The sequence below is a fragment of the Typopeltis vanoorti genome, chromosome 10, assembly GCF_054136105.1.
Source record: "Typopeltis vanoorti isolate ZY-2024b chromosome 10, IOZ_Tvanoo_1.0, whole genome shotgun sequence".
NCBI lineage: Eukaryota > Metazoa > Arthropoda > Arachnida > Uropygi > Thelyphonidae > Typopeltis > Typopeltis vanoorti.
In genome coordinates, this window is record NC_143558.1 from 50,866,301 (window position 1) to 50,886,411 (window position 20,111).

General features: G+C 37.0%; 1 protein-coding gene across 2 annotated transcripts in view; it reads left to right on the plus strand.

Annotated features, from left to right (window-relative positions):
- The first annotated feature begins 364 nt into the window (after window positions 1-364).
- LOC150102412 (uncharacterized) overlaps window positions 365-20,111 on the plus strand; it is a 261,771-nt gene continuing 242,024 nt past the window's right edge. For both annotated transcript variants that reach the window (XM_090399631.1, XM_090399632.1), the window contains exon 1: window positions 365-432. In XM_090399631.1, the coding sequence (XP_090255757.1) occupies window positions 367-432 (66 nt within the window). In that variant the 5' untranslated portion in view covers window positions 365-366. The remainder of the gene's footprint in view (window positions 433-20,111) is intronic.

The window sequence follows — 20,111 nt, forward strand, 5'->3', positions numbered from 1 at the left end:
AGCAGAAAGATTAGCAAAGCAGATGTTTGATTCCTAGATTGTAACAAAAAATAACCTGATATCTAGGCAGATTGATGCAGTTAGATGTGCCTTAGAAAACCAAAAATGTGAGAATATAAAATCTCATAATATTGGAGTCCTGGAAGATAAAAGACTAATTTGGGACTAAAATTGTCAAAAGGAAGTTAGTAATAATGAAATGCCATTATGGTATCCTGTATTTTTCATGTAGCATTATCATGTTATCCTGCTCTTTTCATGTAGTACTATCAGAGTATCCTCTACTTACTTCTTGAGGATAAATATCAGAATTTCATGATGATTATGATAATTTAAAAAATACTGTTTTTGTTTACAGCCACATCAATGCCTATAAGTCATTCACCATTCAAGTTTCTTGATGATGAAAGCAAAGAAACATTGGTAGTGCATGTAAGTAGTTTTATTCATATTGAGGCACATACATACATACATACATACATACATACATACATACATACATACATATATATATATATATATATAAAAATATGGATCTCAGATCTATAAAAATGAGAACATTTTTATGTAAATACCATTTTACTGAGGATTGAAAAAAAGCATCAAGTTTCAGTTGCTTTCCACTTTAAACTTTCCACATGTAAGTAGTTTTATTCATATTGAGGTACACACACACAATAAACTCTCGATTTAACGGACTATTAGGGGCTAAAGGTTGTCTGTAAAGTCGAAAGTCCATTAAATCGTAAATCTTAGGAATAGTATTGAAAATAAAACACTTTCAGTGGTACAGTATTAATATATTTTAATGAGAACATTTTTATGTAAATGCCATTTTACTGAGGATTGAAAAAAAGCATCAAGTTTCAGTTACTTTCCACTTTTATACTGTTTCTTAATAATTAACAATCGAAAATGTTTGTAATGAGCAATCACCTCTGGATTTGAAGATGCGCCTATGAATGAGACGATGTCATTTATGTGTTCTCTAACCACCAATAGTTTCGGACCAGCTGGAACTGCTGCTTCTTCTTCCTCGTTGTTGATGTCTAGCTATTGTTCAATGTCATTCTCACTGACATTATCACCAGCTCGCATCAAAGTTTCACGAAAAACAGGTTTCAAAACCTCTGAAATCGTATTCTGGTTCACTCCCATTCAGTAACTTGGTCCAGTCATTAGCTAATCTTGTAGTCTTTACTCCTTCCAGGTGGCAGCAAAATTAAAGATGGCGGACTTGATGTTGTATGCACACAAATTTTGAAGTGTCTTGGCTCCTCTTGTATCTTCTTTGGGATCATTTTCATTCTCCAAGACAACCATAGCCTCTTCAAGAAACTTCTTATACAACCTCTTGCAGGCAAGAGGTTGTATAAGAAGTTTCCTACTACATTCCTACTAACAAACTTGTCAGCATTAGCATGGGCTGCTGCATTATCAAGAAGTAAAACAGCTTTTACATATTCAGGAGAGATTTTCAGGACTTTCTTCTTGGTAGTTTTGCACTTTAGGTATGAAGTGATTGAAAAACCAGTCGGAAAAAGTGTCACTTGTAAACTTAAACCAGGCATTTCTTGAGCTGGAATAGACAACTGGTTCATAACATTCAAAGCGCGAGGCTTTCGTGCTGTTCTGACAACCATTGGCCTCAGGCGATGCGTTCCATCAGCATTAGCACAAAGTAGGGCTGAAATGTGATCCTTATTTAATTTGCAACCAAGTGTGCTAATCTCATGTTTGTTCGCGAGGGTATTTTCGGGAACAGCACAATAGAACAGGCCAGTCTCAACTGCATTGTAAACTTGAGACAAAATAAGACCCTCAGATTCAATGACTTCATTGGTGTATTTTCTGAAGGGCTCAACTTGTTCAATATCGGCGCTCAGTGCTTCACCACATGTTTGTCTGTTTGTAATATCATGGTGTTTACGAAAGCACAGAAGCCACTCATCACTCGTCTAGAACCGTATGCCCATGTGTTGTGCCATTATTTCAGCAGCCGACCTTAGTTCAACACCATGAGCAACAACGCCACTAGACCACTGTTGAACAAACCACTTGTAAACTCCTTCTTCTAAATTCTTATGCTTGGCCAACTTCACATGTTTCTTATCTGCCACAGTGAAACCACTTTTGGAACTCTCAACACTATATTTAGCAAAAACTGAGTAAGTTTGTCTTTATTTTTGCGTATGTTCAAAACTGTTTGCTTTTTCACCCCGTAAAGTTCACAAACATGAGCAACTGATGTACCACTTTCCAACTTACTTATTAACTCGAGCTTCTGTGCTGTCGTCAATTTTACTCATTTTCTTTTTAACCCCAGACATATTAATTGATATTCTTCTTCTTCTTCTGCAGCTTCTCCCACTTAAGTGGGGTCACTGTCGATAATGAGTCTCCTCCACACCTTCCTGTCTTGGGCTGTCACCACATCCAAGTTCTTCATCCTCAAGTCCTCTTCTACCAGCTCCCTCCATCTCTTCTTTGGCCGCCCATGCTTCCGCCTTCCTTACACATCCATCTGTATGATCCTTCTATCCACATGGTGAGGGTTAATGTCAGGAAGGACATCCAGTCATAAAACTTCGATGCCAGCTCAAACTATGATATGATATTAATTGATATTAATAATGTTTAATAACAGTTTAACTAAATATTACTCCAGCAACAGCCTAAACACCACATGTTTTGAGCTTGCAATGCTAGAACTAATATGAGTATGCACAAAATATCACGAATATACATGAATGTATCCGAAGATGTAATTTATAAACACTGGAGTTGCTTCCGATTAACCATCTTATTATTATTGTTATTTTTTTTTTGTTAATTATTTCATTATTTGTATTTATTTGTCAAATTATGTCCATTAAATCCAAAGTCTGTTGAATCGGGGTTTGTTAAACTGAGAGTTTACTATTATTATTATTATGATGATGATTTCGGGCAACTCCAAGGAGTCGACAGACTCATCGAGGGAGACCCTAACATCATGTCAAGAACAACTATTCGACATTCACACAGTATCTATCATACCTTGCCTTGAACTCATTCATGGTAATAGCACCCACAACAGACTCTGGCAGCTTATCCCCTCATTCACCATTCTCCAAGTAAAAAACCTAGCTCTAACACCCCTCCTAACCACATGCTTGCCCAGCTTCCATGTATGGCCCCTAGTCCTCCCACCACCAGTCCTATTTTCAAAAATATCTTCTGGATTAATCTTATAGAAACCCTTCAGTAATTTGAATGTCTCAATCATATCGCCCCTTTTCTGCCTATCAACCAATTTTTGCAACCCACAAATCTTCAACCTGTTTTCATAAGGTTCATTCCACAGACCTGCTATCATCTTGGTCACTCGTCTCTGGATCCTCTCCACATGCTCCCCATCAAGAAGAAATCCTGGCCCCATATCTGAGCACAGTAGTCTAGATAGGGTCTTATCAAGGCTTGATACAGAGGAAAAATAACTTGTTTGTCTCTGCATGTTAAAGTATTTTTCAGAAGCCAAGTGATTTGATGAGCTGATTTAGCCACTTTTGCAATGTGTCCCCTAAACTTCAACTCCCTATCCACCAACACTCCCAAATCCCTGGCCTCATCAATCTCCTGGAGTACAGTTCCACCAATGCGATACACTACTGCTAATCTTTTCACCCCAAAATGCATAACCTTACACTTTGCCACATTAAATTGACATCCATTTTCCTTAGCCCAGTCCTCCAAACTATCCAACTCATCTTGCAAAATTTTGACATCTTGTGCACTCACAATTGCTCTACCAAACTTTGCATCATCAGCAAACAAGTGAACACTTCCTCTCAGATCCTTTCCTATATCGTTAATGAACAAATTGAAAAATAATGGTCCACGAACAGAACCTTGTGGCACACCACTAGTCACAGGCCGTCTTTTGGACTCAACTCCTGAATAAACCACTCTCTGGTATCTCTCCTTCAACCACCCTCCTATCCATCTCACCAACCCTATATCTATCCCTATCTGCTTCAGTTTACTAATTACGGTTCTATGTGGTATCCTATCAAAAGCCTTGGCAAAGTCCAGTAGTATTACTGTAAACCCATTACCCCTATCCAGTTCAGCCGTCACTGTGTTATAAAACGTGAGCAAGTTACTGAGGCATGATCTACCCCCTTCACAAAACCATGTTGTCCCCCATACAGTATCCCATTTTCATCTATCCAATCCTGTATTCTTCTCTTGAATAATTTCTCCAAGGCCTTGACAATGATTTCTGATATGCTAATCGGTCGGTAATTTACAATAGCAGTCTTGGAACCTCCTTTATGCAGTGGAACTATTTTCCCCTCTTTCCACCCCATCAGGACTAACCCAGATCCGAGACTCAAATTAAACAAAATGGTCAAGGGTACTGACAATTCTTTAGCTGCTTCACATACGATACGAGCTGGTATACCATCCAATCCCACCGATGTATTGACATTGAGGTTTTGCAATAGACTACTCACCTCCACTTCATTCACCACAATTCCCATATTATCTATTGGTTCATTCATTTCTGCAATGTCACCACCTGGATGATATACTCTTGCAAAGTGCTCACTCAGTAATTCAACTATATCAACTGATTTGGTAACCTCCCTACCATCAGCATTTTTTAAAATCATTCTGCCACATACATTTTTTGTTTTACTTGCAACATATCGAAAACATTGTTTGGGATTCTCTTTAGCCTGCATGGCCAATGTTCTTTCATAATCTTTTTTGCTTTTCTTACTGCACTTGTTAACCTTCTGGCCTGCGCTTTATACCGTTCATGTGCTGCCAGTCATATTTCTCCTTAAATTCCCTCCATAGTTGTTTCTTTTTTTGCAGCTCAAGCTTAATGGTGTTATTCACCCATTTAACCCCTATTTGATTTATTATTCGGACTCTAGGTATACAGTCAGCCATTGCTTCATGCAAACACCTTCTTAGCTTAACCGCCACCCATGCACTTTCAACTTCTAGCTCTTGCAGTTGTATATGCCATGGCACTGAACCAATCAAACTCCTAAGCTTGTCATACTTACCAGCCCGATAATTCCACATGTACCCTGTCTTAATTGTAAATTCCACACCTTTAGCCACCTCCCAAGTCAAGACCCTATGATCACTCTCACCAATTGGTGGCAATGTGGTCATATTCGTTACAGCCAAATTCTCAGATGCAGTTACTAGGTCAAGCACTCTCTGACCCCTAGTATTTTCCATTACATGCTGTCGCAGATAGTTATCCCCTAATAACCTCATAAAATCCAATTCCATCCTCCCATGTGTCCTCTCCTCCTTCCAATCAATGTTACCATAGTTGAAATCTCCCATAATAATTACCCTCCTTCCACTCATTTCTTCTATTTGCTTATGCATACTATCTCCACCATCTATTCCATCACTTGGTCTGTAGCAGCACCCAACTGTATATCTTGTTCTGCTAGTTTCACTCTCACACCAAATAGCCTCAAATGTGCTATTTTCTCTATCCTGCAGTTCGACTTCTATTCTCCTTGGCTGTAGCTCATCAGCTATCATCAGTAACACTCCTCCCCCTATTTTATTCTCCCTATCACTCCTGAACACACCATACCCATGACATTCAATCCTACTAGCTGTGTCATCTTCTGTCAGCCATGTTTCACTAATGCCAATAACCTGTGGTCTGGAAGTGCCAACCAAGGCCAAAAATTCTTCTTGTTGTTCCTAATACTTCTGGCATTAGTATACATGAATTGCAGAAGCCGATTTGTCCATCCCTATTTTGATGCCTTATATTAACTATCCCATTCTGATTCATGGTCTTTCCTACTCGCTTGGGCATATTACACACATTCACACACTCAACCTCCCTAAAGTGTGCATATCAACCCCCCCCCCCCCTTAATAAGTCTAGTTTCCCTGATTCTGTACATTCACTTCCACTACATTTGGTGTATGGAAACTTTTTTGAAGTTTCCATACACCAAATCCATTCAAATGTAAACCATCCATTTTATATAAATCCTTTCACCCATCGAACTCATTCCACACATCTGCAAATTCCACACCACTCATACTGAATAATTCACACATAAAGTCATTAGCAATTATGGCCCTCCTTCTATACTCTTCACTGTGATACTGCGGCAACAGACTCGCCATCCTCTCTCTCACTGTTCTCTTTTGCTACCTCAAGCAATTCCTTCACATCCTCACTCATAGCCATTTTGTTTCCTTTCAAATCATTTGTAGCTGCTACCACTATCAGTTATTTCACCTGCTGCTTTTGCATTCTAATTGACTTGCTTACATTCTTAACATTCGCACCAGGTTGGTATGATTTTGTTAAACTCTCAACTAACACACCTCTTATTCAGGAATCTCTATACAACACTTGCTCTTTCATTTTGTTTACACTCACTGTCATACCCTTATTTTATCTATCATACTCTTGCCGATTATTAAGCGGTACGCTTGGTATACATTTTTGCAAACGCCCAGCTGCCGATTTGCCCTATGTATCGCTCCGCGTAATAGAGCGATCTCACTCATTACGTCAGAGTCATCATTTTTATTCTCCGATGATTCATTCAATCGTTCTGTATGTTTACCTTCATTCTCACTTTCAATGCCACTCTCACAGCTATCAGGTACTATCTTGCAAATATCACCATTCATACCTCGCATATCACTGTTATCTAGATTCTCACTTTCAACAATGATATTACTCACACCACCTGAAACACTCTTTAAATCCTCACATTCTTTATTTTTTACACACATTCACTCCACTATCTTTGTTTAACCAGACTCCAACCGCTCTCCTCAATGCATACATTTCGCAAATGGTACACTGAATCAAATCCTTTAAGTTAATATTTTTAGACAAATATGGCCACCTGGATGCCATCTTTTGTATTCCTCTTTATGGGAGCCATGTGCACAGATAATCTATCAATCTATCTATCGATTTACTATTAAAATACACAAAAATCACTCAGACATGCTAAAATACTAAAAGTAAACAATACTATGTAAATACTATGCAAATTCACCAATTATTACTCAAAATATCACTTATCTGTTTAGGAGCTATCCACAAACACTACACACCTGAAAACAATTATGAATTCATTCTGAGTCTTTTGGTTCCATGGAGGTCTGATAATTATTTAATAATTGAATTTGGGTTCGAGGCTATATGGTGAGTGGTCGGTGTAATTTAGTGCTCGTGTAAAATTGGTGATTTTTGGTGTTTTTTGTGTGTTTTTCCTTAGAAAATTGGTTTTATAGTATATTAGAATGATTTTCGTGTTTTTAGAGTATTTTGTGTATCTTTATAATATATTTTATTGGGCTGTCGCCGCTAGAGGGATTCGTAGTGTGTAGTGTTCGCGAAAGCTCCAGATAAGATAAGTATTATTTTCAGTTATCGTTGATAAATTTATTTAATATTGCGTAGTGTTGTTTGCCTTGCGTCTCTTAGTGCATCTTTTTCTGTGTTTTTGGTGTGTTATAATTTATAATTTGATAAAGTACGTTGCAAGTAAGTATGGCTCCGGTACGAAGGAAAATGGCGGCCAGTAATGATGGTTCACCATCTTTATCAAAGAACGGTAGTATAAAAGAAATGATTCAGTGTACTAGCTGTGAAATGTACTTTGCGGAGTGCGGTCGGAGTGTGGTTAGATGATAATAAAGGAGTGAATGTGTGTAGAAAATGTAGGGAGAATGAGAAATTGAAGAGTATTTCGGATCGTGAGTGTGATATTTTTGTCAAACTTCAGAATGAAGAAAATAGGGATATGACAAGAAACGACGAGGTTGTACCAGAGAATTGTGAGAGTGTGAATGTAGAAAGTGTGAATGATAGTATTAATGGTTTTACTGAGAATAAAAAAGATGAGATACACGCAATGAGTTGAATTATATCGCGTTGTTGAATGGTGCGATACAAAGGGCAAAACAGCAGCTAGAGCATATGAGCAAAAGTCGACTGAATGAACCAGCCAATAATAAAAAGTGTGACAGGAAAAATAGACGTATGAGTGTGAACATGAACAAAATTAAGGATAGAGTGCTGTATGGAGACTCGTTAGTACGAGGTGTGATAGTAGAGGATTTGACAAAATCGTACCAACCTGGTGCGACCATAAAGGATGTAACTAAGTCTATTAGAGAGCAAAAGGAAAGGGTGAAAGAAATGATTGTTGTCGCAGGTACGAATGATTTGAAGGGAGACAAAATGGAAATGATAGAAGACCTGAATGAATTGTTTGAGGTAGCAAAAGAAAAGAGTGAGAGAGTTAGAATGATTAGTCTTTTGCCACGGTATGACAGTGAAATGTTTAAAAGGAGGGCCATAATTGCGAATGACTTTATGCGTGGGTTATGTATCACTAGTGGTGTGGAATTTGTGGACGTGTGGAGTGAGTTCGATGGGCGAAAGGATCTATATAAGATGGATGGCTTGCATTTGAATGGTTACGGTGTAAGACGACTTGAGAAAGTGTTGCTGAATGTGGTGGATGTGCAAATTCAGGGAAACTAGATTTATTAAAGGGGGGGGGGAGTAGATATACAGTCCTTAGGGAGGCAGTTGAATGTAAGAATGAATATAATATGCCCCAACAAATAAGGACAACAAATCAGAGTGGGATAGTTAATATAAGGCATTAAGGTAGGGTTGGGGCTAATGGGGGTCTTAAATTCATGTACGCTAATGCTAGGAGTATTAGGAACAAGAAGGAAGAGTTTTTGGCCATGATTGGCACTTCCAGACCACAGGTTATTGGCATTAGTGAAACATGGCTGACTGTAGATGATATAGCTAGTGGGATTGAATGTGATGGGTATAATGTGTTCAGGAATGACAGGGAGAATAAAATGGGGGGAGGAGTATTGTTGATCATAGCTGATGAGGTGCAGCCAAGGAGAATAGAAGTTGAATTGCAGGATAGAGAAAAGAGCACATTTCAGGCCATTTGGTGTGAGATTGTGGCTAGCAGAACTAAATATACAATTGGGTGCTGCTATAGACCAGATGACGGAAAAGATGGTGGTGACAGTATGCACAAGCAAATAGAAGAAATGAGTGGAAGGAGGATGATTATTAAGGGAGATTCAACTATGGTCGCATTGATTGGAGTGAGGAGAGGACACACGGGAGGAAGGAATTGGATTTTATGCGGTTATTAAGGGATAACTATCTGCGACAGCATGTAATGGAAAATACTATGGGTCAGAGAGTGCTTGACCTAGTAATTACATCTGAGGATTTGGCTGTAACAAATATGACCACATTGCCACCAATCGGCGAGAGTGATCATAGGGTCTTGACTTGGGAGGTGGCTAAAGGTGTAGAAATCGGGCTGGAAAGTATGACAAGCTTAGGAGTTTGATTGGTTCAGTGCCATGGCATGTACAACTGCAAGGACTAGAAGTCGATAGTGCATGGTAGGTAGTTATGAAGTGTTTGCATGAAGCAATGGCTGACTGTATACCTAGAGTCCGAATAATAAATCAACTAGGGGTTAAATGGATGAATAACACCATTAAGCTTGATCTGCAAAAAAAGAAACAACTGTGGAGGTAATTTAAGGAGAAATGTGACCGGCAGGCACACGAACGGTATAAAGCGCAGGCCAGAAGGGTAACGAGTGTGGTAAGAAAAGCAAAAAAGGATTACGAAAGAAAATTGGCCATGCAGGCTAAAGAGAATCCTAAACAGTTTTTTAGATATGTAGCAAGTAAAAGGAAAAATGTACAGCGCAGAACGATTTTAAAGAATGCCGATGGTAGGGAGGTAACTGAATCAGTTGATATAGTTAAGTTACTGAGTGTGCACTTTGCAAGAATATATCATCCAGGTGGTGACATTGCAGAAACGAATGTACCAGTAGATTATACGGGAATTGTGGTGAATGAAGTGGAGGAGAGTAGTCTATTGCATAACCTCAATGTCAATACATCTGTGGGATTGGATGGTATACCAGCTCGTGTTGTATGAGAAGCAGCTAAAGAATTGTCAGTACCCTTGACCATTTTGTTTAATTTGAGTCTCGGGTCTGGGTTAGTCCCGAGGGGGTGGAAAGAGGGGGAAAAAGGTGGTTCTAAGACTGCTGTTGTAAATTACCGACCAATTAGCATATCAGGAATCATTGTCAAGGTCTTAGAGAAATTAGTCAAGAAAAGAATACAGGATTGGATAGATGAAAATGGGATATTGTATGGGGAATAACATGGTTTTGTGAAGAGTAGATCATGCCTCAGTAACTTGCTCACGTTTTATAACACAGTGACGGCTGAACTGGATAGGGGTAATGGGCTTACAGTAATACTACTGGACCTTGCCAAGGCTTTTGATAGGATACCACATAGAACCCTAATCAGTAAACTGAAGCAGATGGGGATAGATATAGGGTTGGTGAAATGGATAGGAGGGTGGTTGAAGGAGAGATACCAGAGAGTTGTTTATTCAGGAATGGAGTCTAAAAGACGGCTTGTGACTAGTGGAGTGCCACAGGGCTCTGTTCTTGGACCACTGCTTTTCAATTTGTTCATCAATGATATAGGAAAGGATTTGAGAGAAAGTGTTCACTTGTTTGCTGATGATTCAAATTTGGGTAGAGCAATTATGAATGCACAGGATGTCAAAATTTTACAGGATGATTTGGATAGTTTGGAGGACTGGGCTAGGAAAAATGGATGTCAATTTAATGTGCCAAAGTGTAAGGTTATGCACTTTGGGGTGAAAAGAATAGCAGCAGTATATCGCATTGGTGGAACCGTACTCCAGGAGATTGATGAGGCCAGGGATTTAGGAATGTTGGTGAATAGAGAATTGTAGTTTAGGGGGCACATTGCAAAAGTGACTAAAACAGCTCACCAAATCACTTGGCTTCTGAAAAATACTTTAACATGCAGAGACAAACAAGTAGTTGTTCCTCTGTATCGAGCCTTGATAAGACCCCATCTGGATTACTGTGCCCAGTTATGGGCACCAGGGTTTCTTTGTGATGGGAAGGAAGTGGAGAGTATCCAGAGACGAGTGACCAAGATGATAGCAGGTCTGTGGAATGAACCTTATGATAATAATTTGGGGATTTGTGGATCGCAGAGATTGGTCGATAGGCGATGGAGGGGTGATATGATTGAGACATTCAAATTACTGAAGGGTTTCTATAAGATTGATCCAGAAGATATTTTTGAAAATATGACTGGTGGTGGGAAGGCTAGGGGCCATGAATGGAAGCTGGGCAAGAGCGTGGTTGACAAGGGTGTTAGAGCTAGGTTTTTTACTTGGAGAGTAGTGAATGAGTGGAATAAGCTTTCCAGAGTCTGTTGTGGATGCTACGACCGTGAATGAGTTCAGGGCAAGGTATGATAGATACTGTGTGAATGTCGAATAGTTGTTCTTGACATGATGTTAGGGCCTCCCTCGATGAGTCTGTCGACTCCTTGGAGTTGCCCAGAACAATAATAATAATAATTATAATAAAGGATGAATGTAAAAAAAAAGGTGGGAAGAGAAGATAAATAATGATTAGGTTTATAGAAAGAAGTTTAAAAAATAGTTTATTTTCAACTAACTGCTTATTCTTTTACTAGAGTTCTTGTAGTATCCTCAAAGGTTAACATAATTCTTTAAGAAATGCTGTACGATGAATGCATACTTACTGTGATTAATGGTTCTGAAAAAACATTACAATAAGTGAATTTCGTGACATCACTTGCTGTGAATATCATGAAATAGGAAGAGGTTTTTTTTTGATAAAATTACCTATATATTTCTCTACTATGTTACTGTTATAATAATATGATATATACATGGTTTTTAAGAAAGAATATGTAAAAATATGCTGCCAGGACCATTAATTTTTCAAGAAAATACAATACATATATATGCCAAAATTATTATTATTATTATTATTATTCTCAGGCGTCCACCGAGTCGAAGACTTGTCATAGGAGGGCCCTCTGTTATACTTACAGCTCATCATACTGTGCCTTAAATACATTCACATTCTCTGCAGACCCAACACTTTTCAGGCAATGCATTCCAATCATTCACCACTCCCCACGCAAAGGAATGAATAGCTTTGCATTCCTTTGCTCACACCCTCCTTATATAGCAGCTTCCAGGGATGGCTACTTGTTCTTTCTCCCTTCTCTCAGCTAGACTCAGAGGTGATACCATAGTTTGAAGTAATGCAGAAGTAATATTTCCATATACAATTAGTCAGAAGGTGTCGCACCTTATTACTAAAATATTCTGGATTAGAGATAGATGATGGTCTGGGTATTGGCTATATCCATAATTTATAGCTTTATACATATCTGTAAGGATATGTGCATTGTATTATGAGATACTGAGGCAATTGATGTGAAGTATCTATACATAAGTAGTCCAGTTGTGAAGTTACTTTGTTTGCTTACACTTGGATAAAGGATGAAACCAAGAATATAATTTCTTTGCATCTTTAATTTATAGTATAACCAAGTGAAAACACTTTCAACATCTATCTTAATCTCTGGTCATTTTCAACCATTAAAAATGCACACTGATACTTCATTGCAGGCTCTTCCTAGTGAATCACATTACTGTACTCTTTCTCTCTTCTTTTTCTTCTCTTCATATATGACTAGTCAAGATATGCTTCAATAGCAGTGGTTGCCTTACCTGATTTACAGTCATATTGTGAATGTCTTGATATTTATAATAATTCATAACTATTTATTTCTAATAAATCACTATTCTCAAAAATTATTTCTTAATGAATTTTCAGGGTATGCAGAACATGCCTAGCACAGCTGGAATATATGCCTCTGTCTGGACCCTTTCCAATACTTCTTCATCATTTCAAAAATAACATGACCAAATCTGTGCACAGCAGTTCATATATGCCACTAAATCAATGCCTTATACAATGGAACCAGAATCCACTTCTACAGGTCAGTGTGTTCTGCATCATTACCAGAATTCACCCTGTTGTATGCACAATTTTAGGAATGTGTCCTCTAAATTTTAGATCCTCCATCAGCCATCACACCCAGATCTCTTATTTTTTCCACCTCCTCTAGTATATCCCCACCAAGTATCTCTTCATCCTATATCTATGTTGAAGTTTCTGGAACAGAAAACTGCATAGACACTGGAATGAAAATAAATAATTTACTAGCTAAAATTAATTATTTACAGCTGACATTTTGCTGGCTTAAGCTAGCATTATCAGAGGCAATTCAACACTGCACACTGAGTGAAGACATAAATTAAAATGACCTGGATAACAAAGGCAGCTACATGCATGTAGGGTGACTGCTGCACTCTTTGTGGTGATTACTGTTGTAAATGCTGTTGATAGATAGGGTAGTGTGCCAAAATCTATGTAAAATTATGTGGATAACAAAGTAACAGAGCAGAAGGTATGATACAGTTAACAGGATTTCATAGAACTTGTATCACTTCCAGGAATAGTCTCTCCCATTTAAACCAGGACCTGTAATACTTTTTTCCATCTTATGAAGTGGTCTTTCTCTAATGCATGTTGAGATAGTCCACTTTTTGGCTCTCCATTCTGGATGTATCTTTTATGTTTTTTTTTACTGGACCAAAGTAGTTTGTCCTGTCTGTCTGAAATATTGAATTCCACACTGGCAGGGGATGCTGTAGACACCTGGGAAGGAGCAAGGACCTAGATAATCTTTGATTTGTCTTAGGCAGGGAAATTTTGTTTAGAGGTTTGTATACAGTTCTGATTTTTTCTTGTTGTATCCATCAGATTAGATAGTATGTATATCATAGTTCAAACATCAGAGCAGAACAGAAAAATCATTACAATAGTGCAAAAATATGCATCAATTAGTAGTTATGAAGATGAAGAAGTTGAAGAATTCTGTGATGCAGTGTCCAATACAATACAGCAGGATCCTACAGCTTACACAATAGTGTTAGGAGATTTTAATGCACAACTAGGAAAAATAAAAAATGAACTTGAAAAGTGTATAGGAAAAAATGAAATAGGAGAGCAAAATGAAAGAGGAAATATGATGTTAAACTTCGTGGTGAGAAACCAGTTGAATGCTATGAACCTATTTTACAAGAAAAGACCAAACCAAAAATGGACATGGAATACATGGGTTACAAATGGGCAGGAAAAAAAATGAAATCGATTATATTTTATCATCTCATATAACAATATTTATAAGAATATTTAAAGATATTTTTACAAAAATTTACAAGAAGGAACAGAATAAAACAAAATATCTAGAGATAAATCATGACACATTAGTAGCCAACAAAAAATTATATCAAGAAGAAATTGCAAAAAAAAAAAAAATGCAATCAAAGAAATAACATGATTGAAACAAAATTCCACAAATGGATAATATACAGGAAAGTCTTAATCTAATCATTACAGAAAGTACATATAAGATTGCAAAGGATAAAAAGGTTAAAAATAAAAACTCACTGATAAAACAACAAGCAACTAATTGGAGGAGGAAAAAGAAATACAGTAGAACTTACAGAAATAAATAAAACAATGAGAAAAAATATTAACGTAGATAAAAAGAAAACGAAAAGAGAAAATAAAATGATACAAGAAACAATAGACAACAACAAAAATATGAAAGTACTACAAAACAATCTCACTATTGGAAAAAAAGAAATAATAATACTAGAAGATGAAAATGGATACGATATCAAAGATAAAAATGCATAGTTGAATGGGCTAGACAGTATTTTTCAGAATTGTATAACACCGCAAGCACTGTTGAAATACTATTACATGGAAGCCAGAAGAACAGGAAGAAGAAAGTATTCCAAAAATACATTTTGAAATAGAACAAGCATTGAAAGATATGAAAAATAATAAAATATCAGGAGAAAGTGGAATTACATTAGAAATGATGAAAGTGACAGGAGAAATATTAACATCAGAACTAAAAAAATTCTATTCAATAAATTACTAAAATATAAAGAGCTAATGAGCTAATAAACCTTTTGGAAACTCGTATAGCAGAGTATATAAGTTCTTTTCGCTATACACTTTGGTATTATGGTCTAGCTACTCACTGATGAAGCCTCAAAAAAGGCTGAAACCTGGGTAGTGACCTTCCTCCATAATGTAATAACAGCATACATTTCCTAGGAAATGTGTTTTTACATTATGGAAAATACCTAAGAATAGCGATCTGAACTTTCCCCACCTTTGCAACGAGTTGTCCGGTATTGTACTACGTACTAGGGTGGGTCACTTGCATTAGCTCACGCTAGTGATTGCTGATACTTTATAGATTACTATATTCGGCATAAAACTCTCTGATTCCAATCTTTGAGTTTCTTATTCGGTTTTGAAACAATGTGGATTTTATATCCCCTTAATTTAAAAAAAAAAATTCTATTCAATAAATGCCTAAATGATAAAGATATACCAAACAGCTGGAGTAATCATGATACTCTTATTCAAAAAGGATAACAAGAAAAAGATAGAAAATTACAGGAGGAAATACAGGGCTATAAGCCTGCTATCACAAGTATATAAATTGTTTATAAGTGTAATAACAAACAGAATCACCAGATCATTGGATTAAGCTCAGCCTAATGAACAAGCTGAATTCAGAAAGGGGTTTAGCATAATTGACCATCTGCAAATATTGAATCATCTAAGAGAAAAATGCAGAGAATACAACTTACCATTGTGCTTGGGTTTTATAGATTATAAGAAAGCATTTGATTCAGTTTAAAAACAAGCGATCTTAATAGCAATAATGAAATGTGGGCTAAGCCAAAATTATATACAGCTAATGAACAAAATATATGAAAAAGAAACTGCTGGTATCCTTATATATGAACAAAACAGCCCATTCCATATAAATGAAGGAGTATGCCTAGGAGATACTATCTCACCTAAATTATTGAATGTAGTATTATGATATGCCCTGAGTGAACTAGACTGGAGAGACAAAAGGATCAACATCAATGGTAAAAACCTAAATCATTTACAATATGCTGATGATATTGTAGTAATAGCAAACAATAAAAGAGAACTAGAAGAAATGATGAATGAATTAAATACAATCACATAAAGTAGGATTATACATAAACTATGAAAAAACTAAAATAATGACAAATATCAAAGGAAACCAGATAACAGAGCAAATAATAATAGATAGTAACAAAATAAAACAAACACAGGAATACATATACTTAGGAAGAACTTTCACATTAGGAAAAAGAAGCATTCATGAGGAAATAAAGAGAAGAATTCAGCTAGGCTGGGTGGCTTTTAGCAAACTGAAAAGATTCCTATGCACTAAAATAAAACCAGAAAATAGAGCCAAACTTTTCACCCAGTGTATCATCCCAGTTATGACCTATGGATCAGGGACATGGCCAATAACTACAACAACTGTTTATAATCCGACAAGTTGTGCATCACCTTGTCTGTTGGAAGCTTCTGAAGATTGCTGAACTTTCTTATTAAACTTTTCTTATTTTCTTTTAATATTCTTAGTTTGTTTCAGCTGATAAGCACTATAAGAACGCCCAAATATCAGACCTGAACAACCATGAAAGCTTAAGGAAAAGGTCATAGCACTTTGCATTGACCACACTAGGTATCCTGCAGGCATTTTGTATTTGCTGAATTTAGTGCCAATAATCTTTGGCACTTAATTCAGTCGTCTTTCCTCAAGCCCAAAGTATGTTTGAAGAATATAGGTTATTTCTTTGCCATTTAGCTGCATGGCATACAGGCTTTTTCTGATGTTTTGCATTTCCTCAGTAATATCCATCCTTATATTAGTTTCACCGTGGAAGAAGAAAAAGTTAGCTCTTGCTTTCTTGGATACTTTATTTACAAGGCAAACAGATGAGTCTCTCATATGTTCAGTTTACCATAAGCCACACATACAGGCAGATCCCTAAATACCACTTTACACCACCATCTTACCCAGAAACTAGGAATTTTCAAAACTTTACCCTCAAGGGCAGAGCAGATTTGGTCCTCAGGACCATCACTGCACTTGGAACAGTAGGCTTTACTCACATCATTCCAACAAAATGGATACAACAAAACCCTTCTCCAAACTCCTTAAAAAAGAACAACAAATCCCCCCCCCAAAAAAAAAAAATCTAGAGTATACATACACTGTATGTTTATCCTACATCAAAGGCACAATACATAAACTTGGCATCTTCCTGAAATGACATAGAATCAGAACTGTATACAATCCTCTAAACAAGATTTCTACCTGCCTAAGACAAATCAGAGATCACCTAGACCTTCTTCACAGGTATCTACAGCATCCTCTGCCAGTATGGAATTTAATATTTCAGACAGACAGGACAAATTACTTTGGCATGGAAAAAAGAACGTAAAAGAAATCCAGAATAGAGTTCTATAAAGTGGACTATGTCAACATGCATTAGAGAAAGACCAAGATAGCAGAAAGCGAGGCTACTTTACAAATTCTGGTTGAAATTGGAGAGACTGTTCCTGTGGCATAAGTTCTACAGAATCCTGTTAATCATAACAGAATGATTCTCGTAGACAGGCTTATACGTTGGTTATGCATTTCTAAATCACTTAGGGAATTGAAACAACGTAGATCCGAATATAAATTAAACTATACTTTAATAAATATTTCCGATATTTCGGCAATGTCACATTGCCATTTTCAAAAGGAACTTACAAAAAGGCAGTTGCACACAGGAACTAATTTTCAGTTACTTCATTCTCAGTTACTGTATTGTTAGTGCCTGTGTGCAACTGCTTTTTGTAAGTTCCTTTTGAAAATGGCAATGTGACAATGCCAAAATATCGGAAATATTTATTAAAGTATAATTTAATTTATATTCATAACAGAATGACTGTATGATTTTAAATAGATTTTGGAAATTAAATAGAAACTACCCTATCTATCCAACAGCATTAACTACAGCAGGGTTTCTCAAATTGTGTTCCGCAGAACACTGGTGTTCCACAGAAAGTGAATAAGTGTTCCCTGATGTCAGTGACCAAGCCATGTATTTTTAAACATGGAAGTAATTCGGGAAAGGGAATACCGCTGTTTATGACCAGTCATAAAAATTGCCTGCAAGTCAATTACAACAATGGCCGGCGTATCCTCTGTTCTCCAAACTGAATGAAATAACATCTGTGTTGCAAATATCAGTGACCAAGCCACATATCTCAAATCTAGTAATACTGAATACTTTTTTCACAAGTTCGTATTGTAGGGTGAAAGTGCTTGTTTCGAAACCGTAGTGCCATGATTTTTTAAAAGTAATAGGTCTACAGATTTAAATTTTAATATGAATAAGAGACAATGGACTTTGTTTAATTTTGGTGTTAAGAAATCTCTTATTGAAGGTGTTTGTGATGCAGCAGATAGTGATTCATCCACCTCCAGCCTACAAAGTGATCTCCAGGATGTATAAAAGGAGGGGAAACTACCAGCACACAGGAGAAAAGGTCTACATTCACTCGTAAGTACTTATAATAATAATATAAATTTTTGGTGATCAGAATGGAATGTGTCAATGAAAATCAGTGCAAATTAATTTAATGATGTTGGCCTGAGGAAACTACAATATGCTACAAGATTTCATTAGTCTAGTGATTGATAACTGATTTAACACGTTCGCTGCCACGCTCCTCAGGCATAGTTTGTTACCGCATGCCAAGCAATTTCACTTCTTCAAGGTCAGTACGAGTAATCTCATTGCTGGAGGTAATCGACATAAGAGTATATTTGTAGTTGATTTGTGAGGCTCATATACCAACTACGAGCACACACACTTTCGCTGCTCCGCACACCAAGCACTTTCACTTCTTCAAGGTCAGTACGAGTAATCTCGTTGCTGGCGGTAAGCATCATAAGAGTATATTCCTTGTCATACGAATATATTCCTCACAAGCCAACGTGAGTATATTGTGAGGAATATACTCATGTGTTGGTGTATGAGCTTGTGAGGCTCATACACCAACTATGAGTATACTCATAGTTGGTAGCGAACGTGTTAAATGTAATTTTATATTTGTCAGCATGACACACTGTATACATAAGTGTACTAATACTCTTTATGATTATGCCATAATTAATTATTAATACATTATAAAATAACTAAGGTGTTCCATGAAAATTTCAGAATTTGTGAAGTGTTCTATCTTAGGAAAAATCTGAGAGACGCTGAACTACAGTAATCACTACAAAGAGTGCCACTACATGCATATGACTGCTTTTGTTAGCCAGGTCATTTTAATTTGTGTCTTTACTAAGTGTGTAGTGTTAAATTGGCTCTGATAATGCTAGCTTAAACTAGTGAAGCATCAACTGTAAATAATTAATTTTAGCTAGTAAATGATTTATTTGCATTCCACTGTCTGTGTAGTTTTCTGTTCCAGAAACTTCAACATGAATATTAGCAACAGCTATAGGAATACTCTACATCCCATATTTGTATTCCAAATTTTATAAAACTTGACACTGTAACATTGCACTTCCATGTCCATTCATTCAGTCTATTGAAGTTCTCTTGTAAAGCCACAACATCTGCTCTACTCCTCATACTTCTTTCCAATGTTGCATCATCAGTAAACATTGCCACCTTAAATGCATATGTTTCCTAGTCATGAGGAAATGCCAACTAGACTTGTAGGTGGACGATGTCTTTCATTGCCTGGTGGAACATCACCACCCTGCTCTTTTGAGGTGTGAAGTGACTTCTGCTACGGTTCATCCCCAATGTAGGGCTTCTGGTTACTGTCCATTTTCTTCTCACATGAAGTTTGGATGATGACCTTGCTGGGCATACTCATTACACCATTATCATTATTCACTAGAGAGCCAGTTTCTGCTCCATTTGAGGTTATAGCAGTAAAACAGTTTTCCACAGGCTAGCCACCAAATAGTGCATGGGACTGAACCCAGTGGTAATGCATATCTTGGAGGCTTCCTGATCAGCTGGAAAATAATCCTGCTGCTGCTTACTCTGCCATGTTGTGCCTGGAGTCTGGACATTCCATATGTATAAGTTAGTACACAAGTCCCTCACTTCAGCTGCATGCCCCTACTCTTCATTTCCTGAATCAACCACC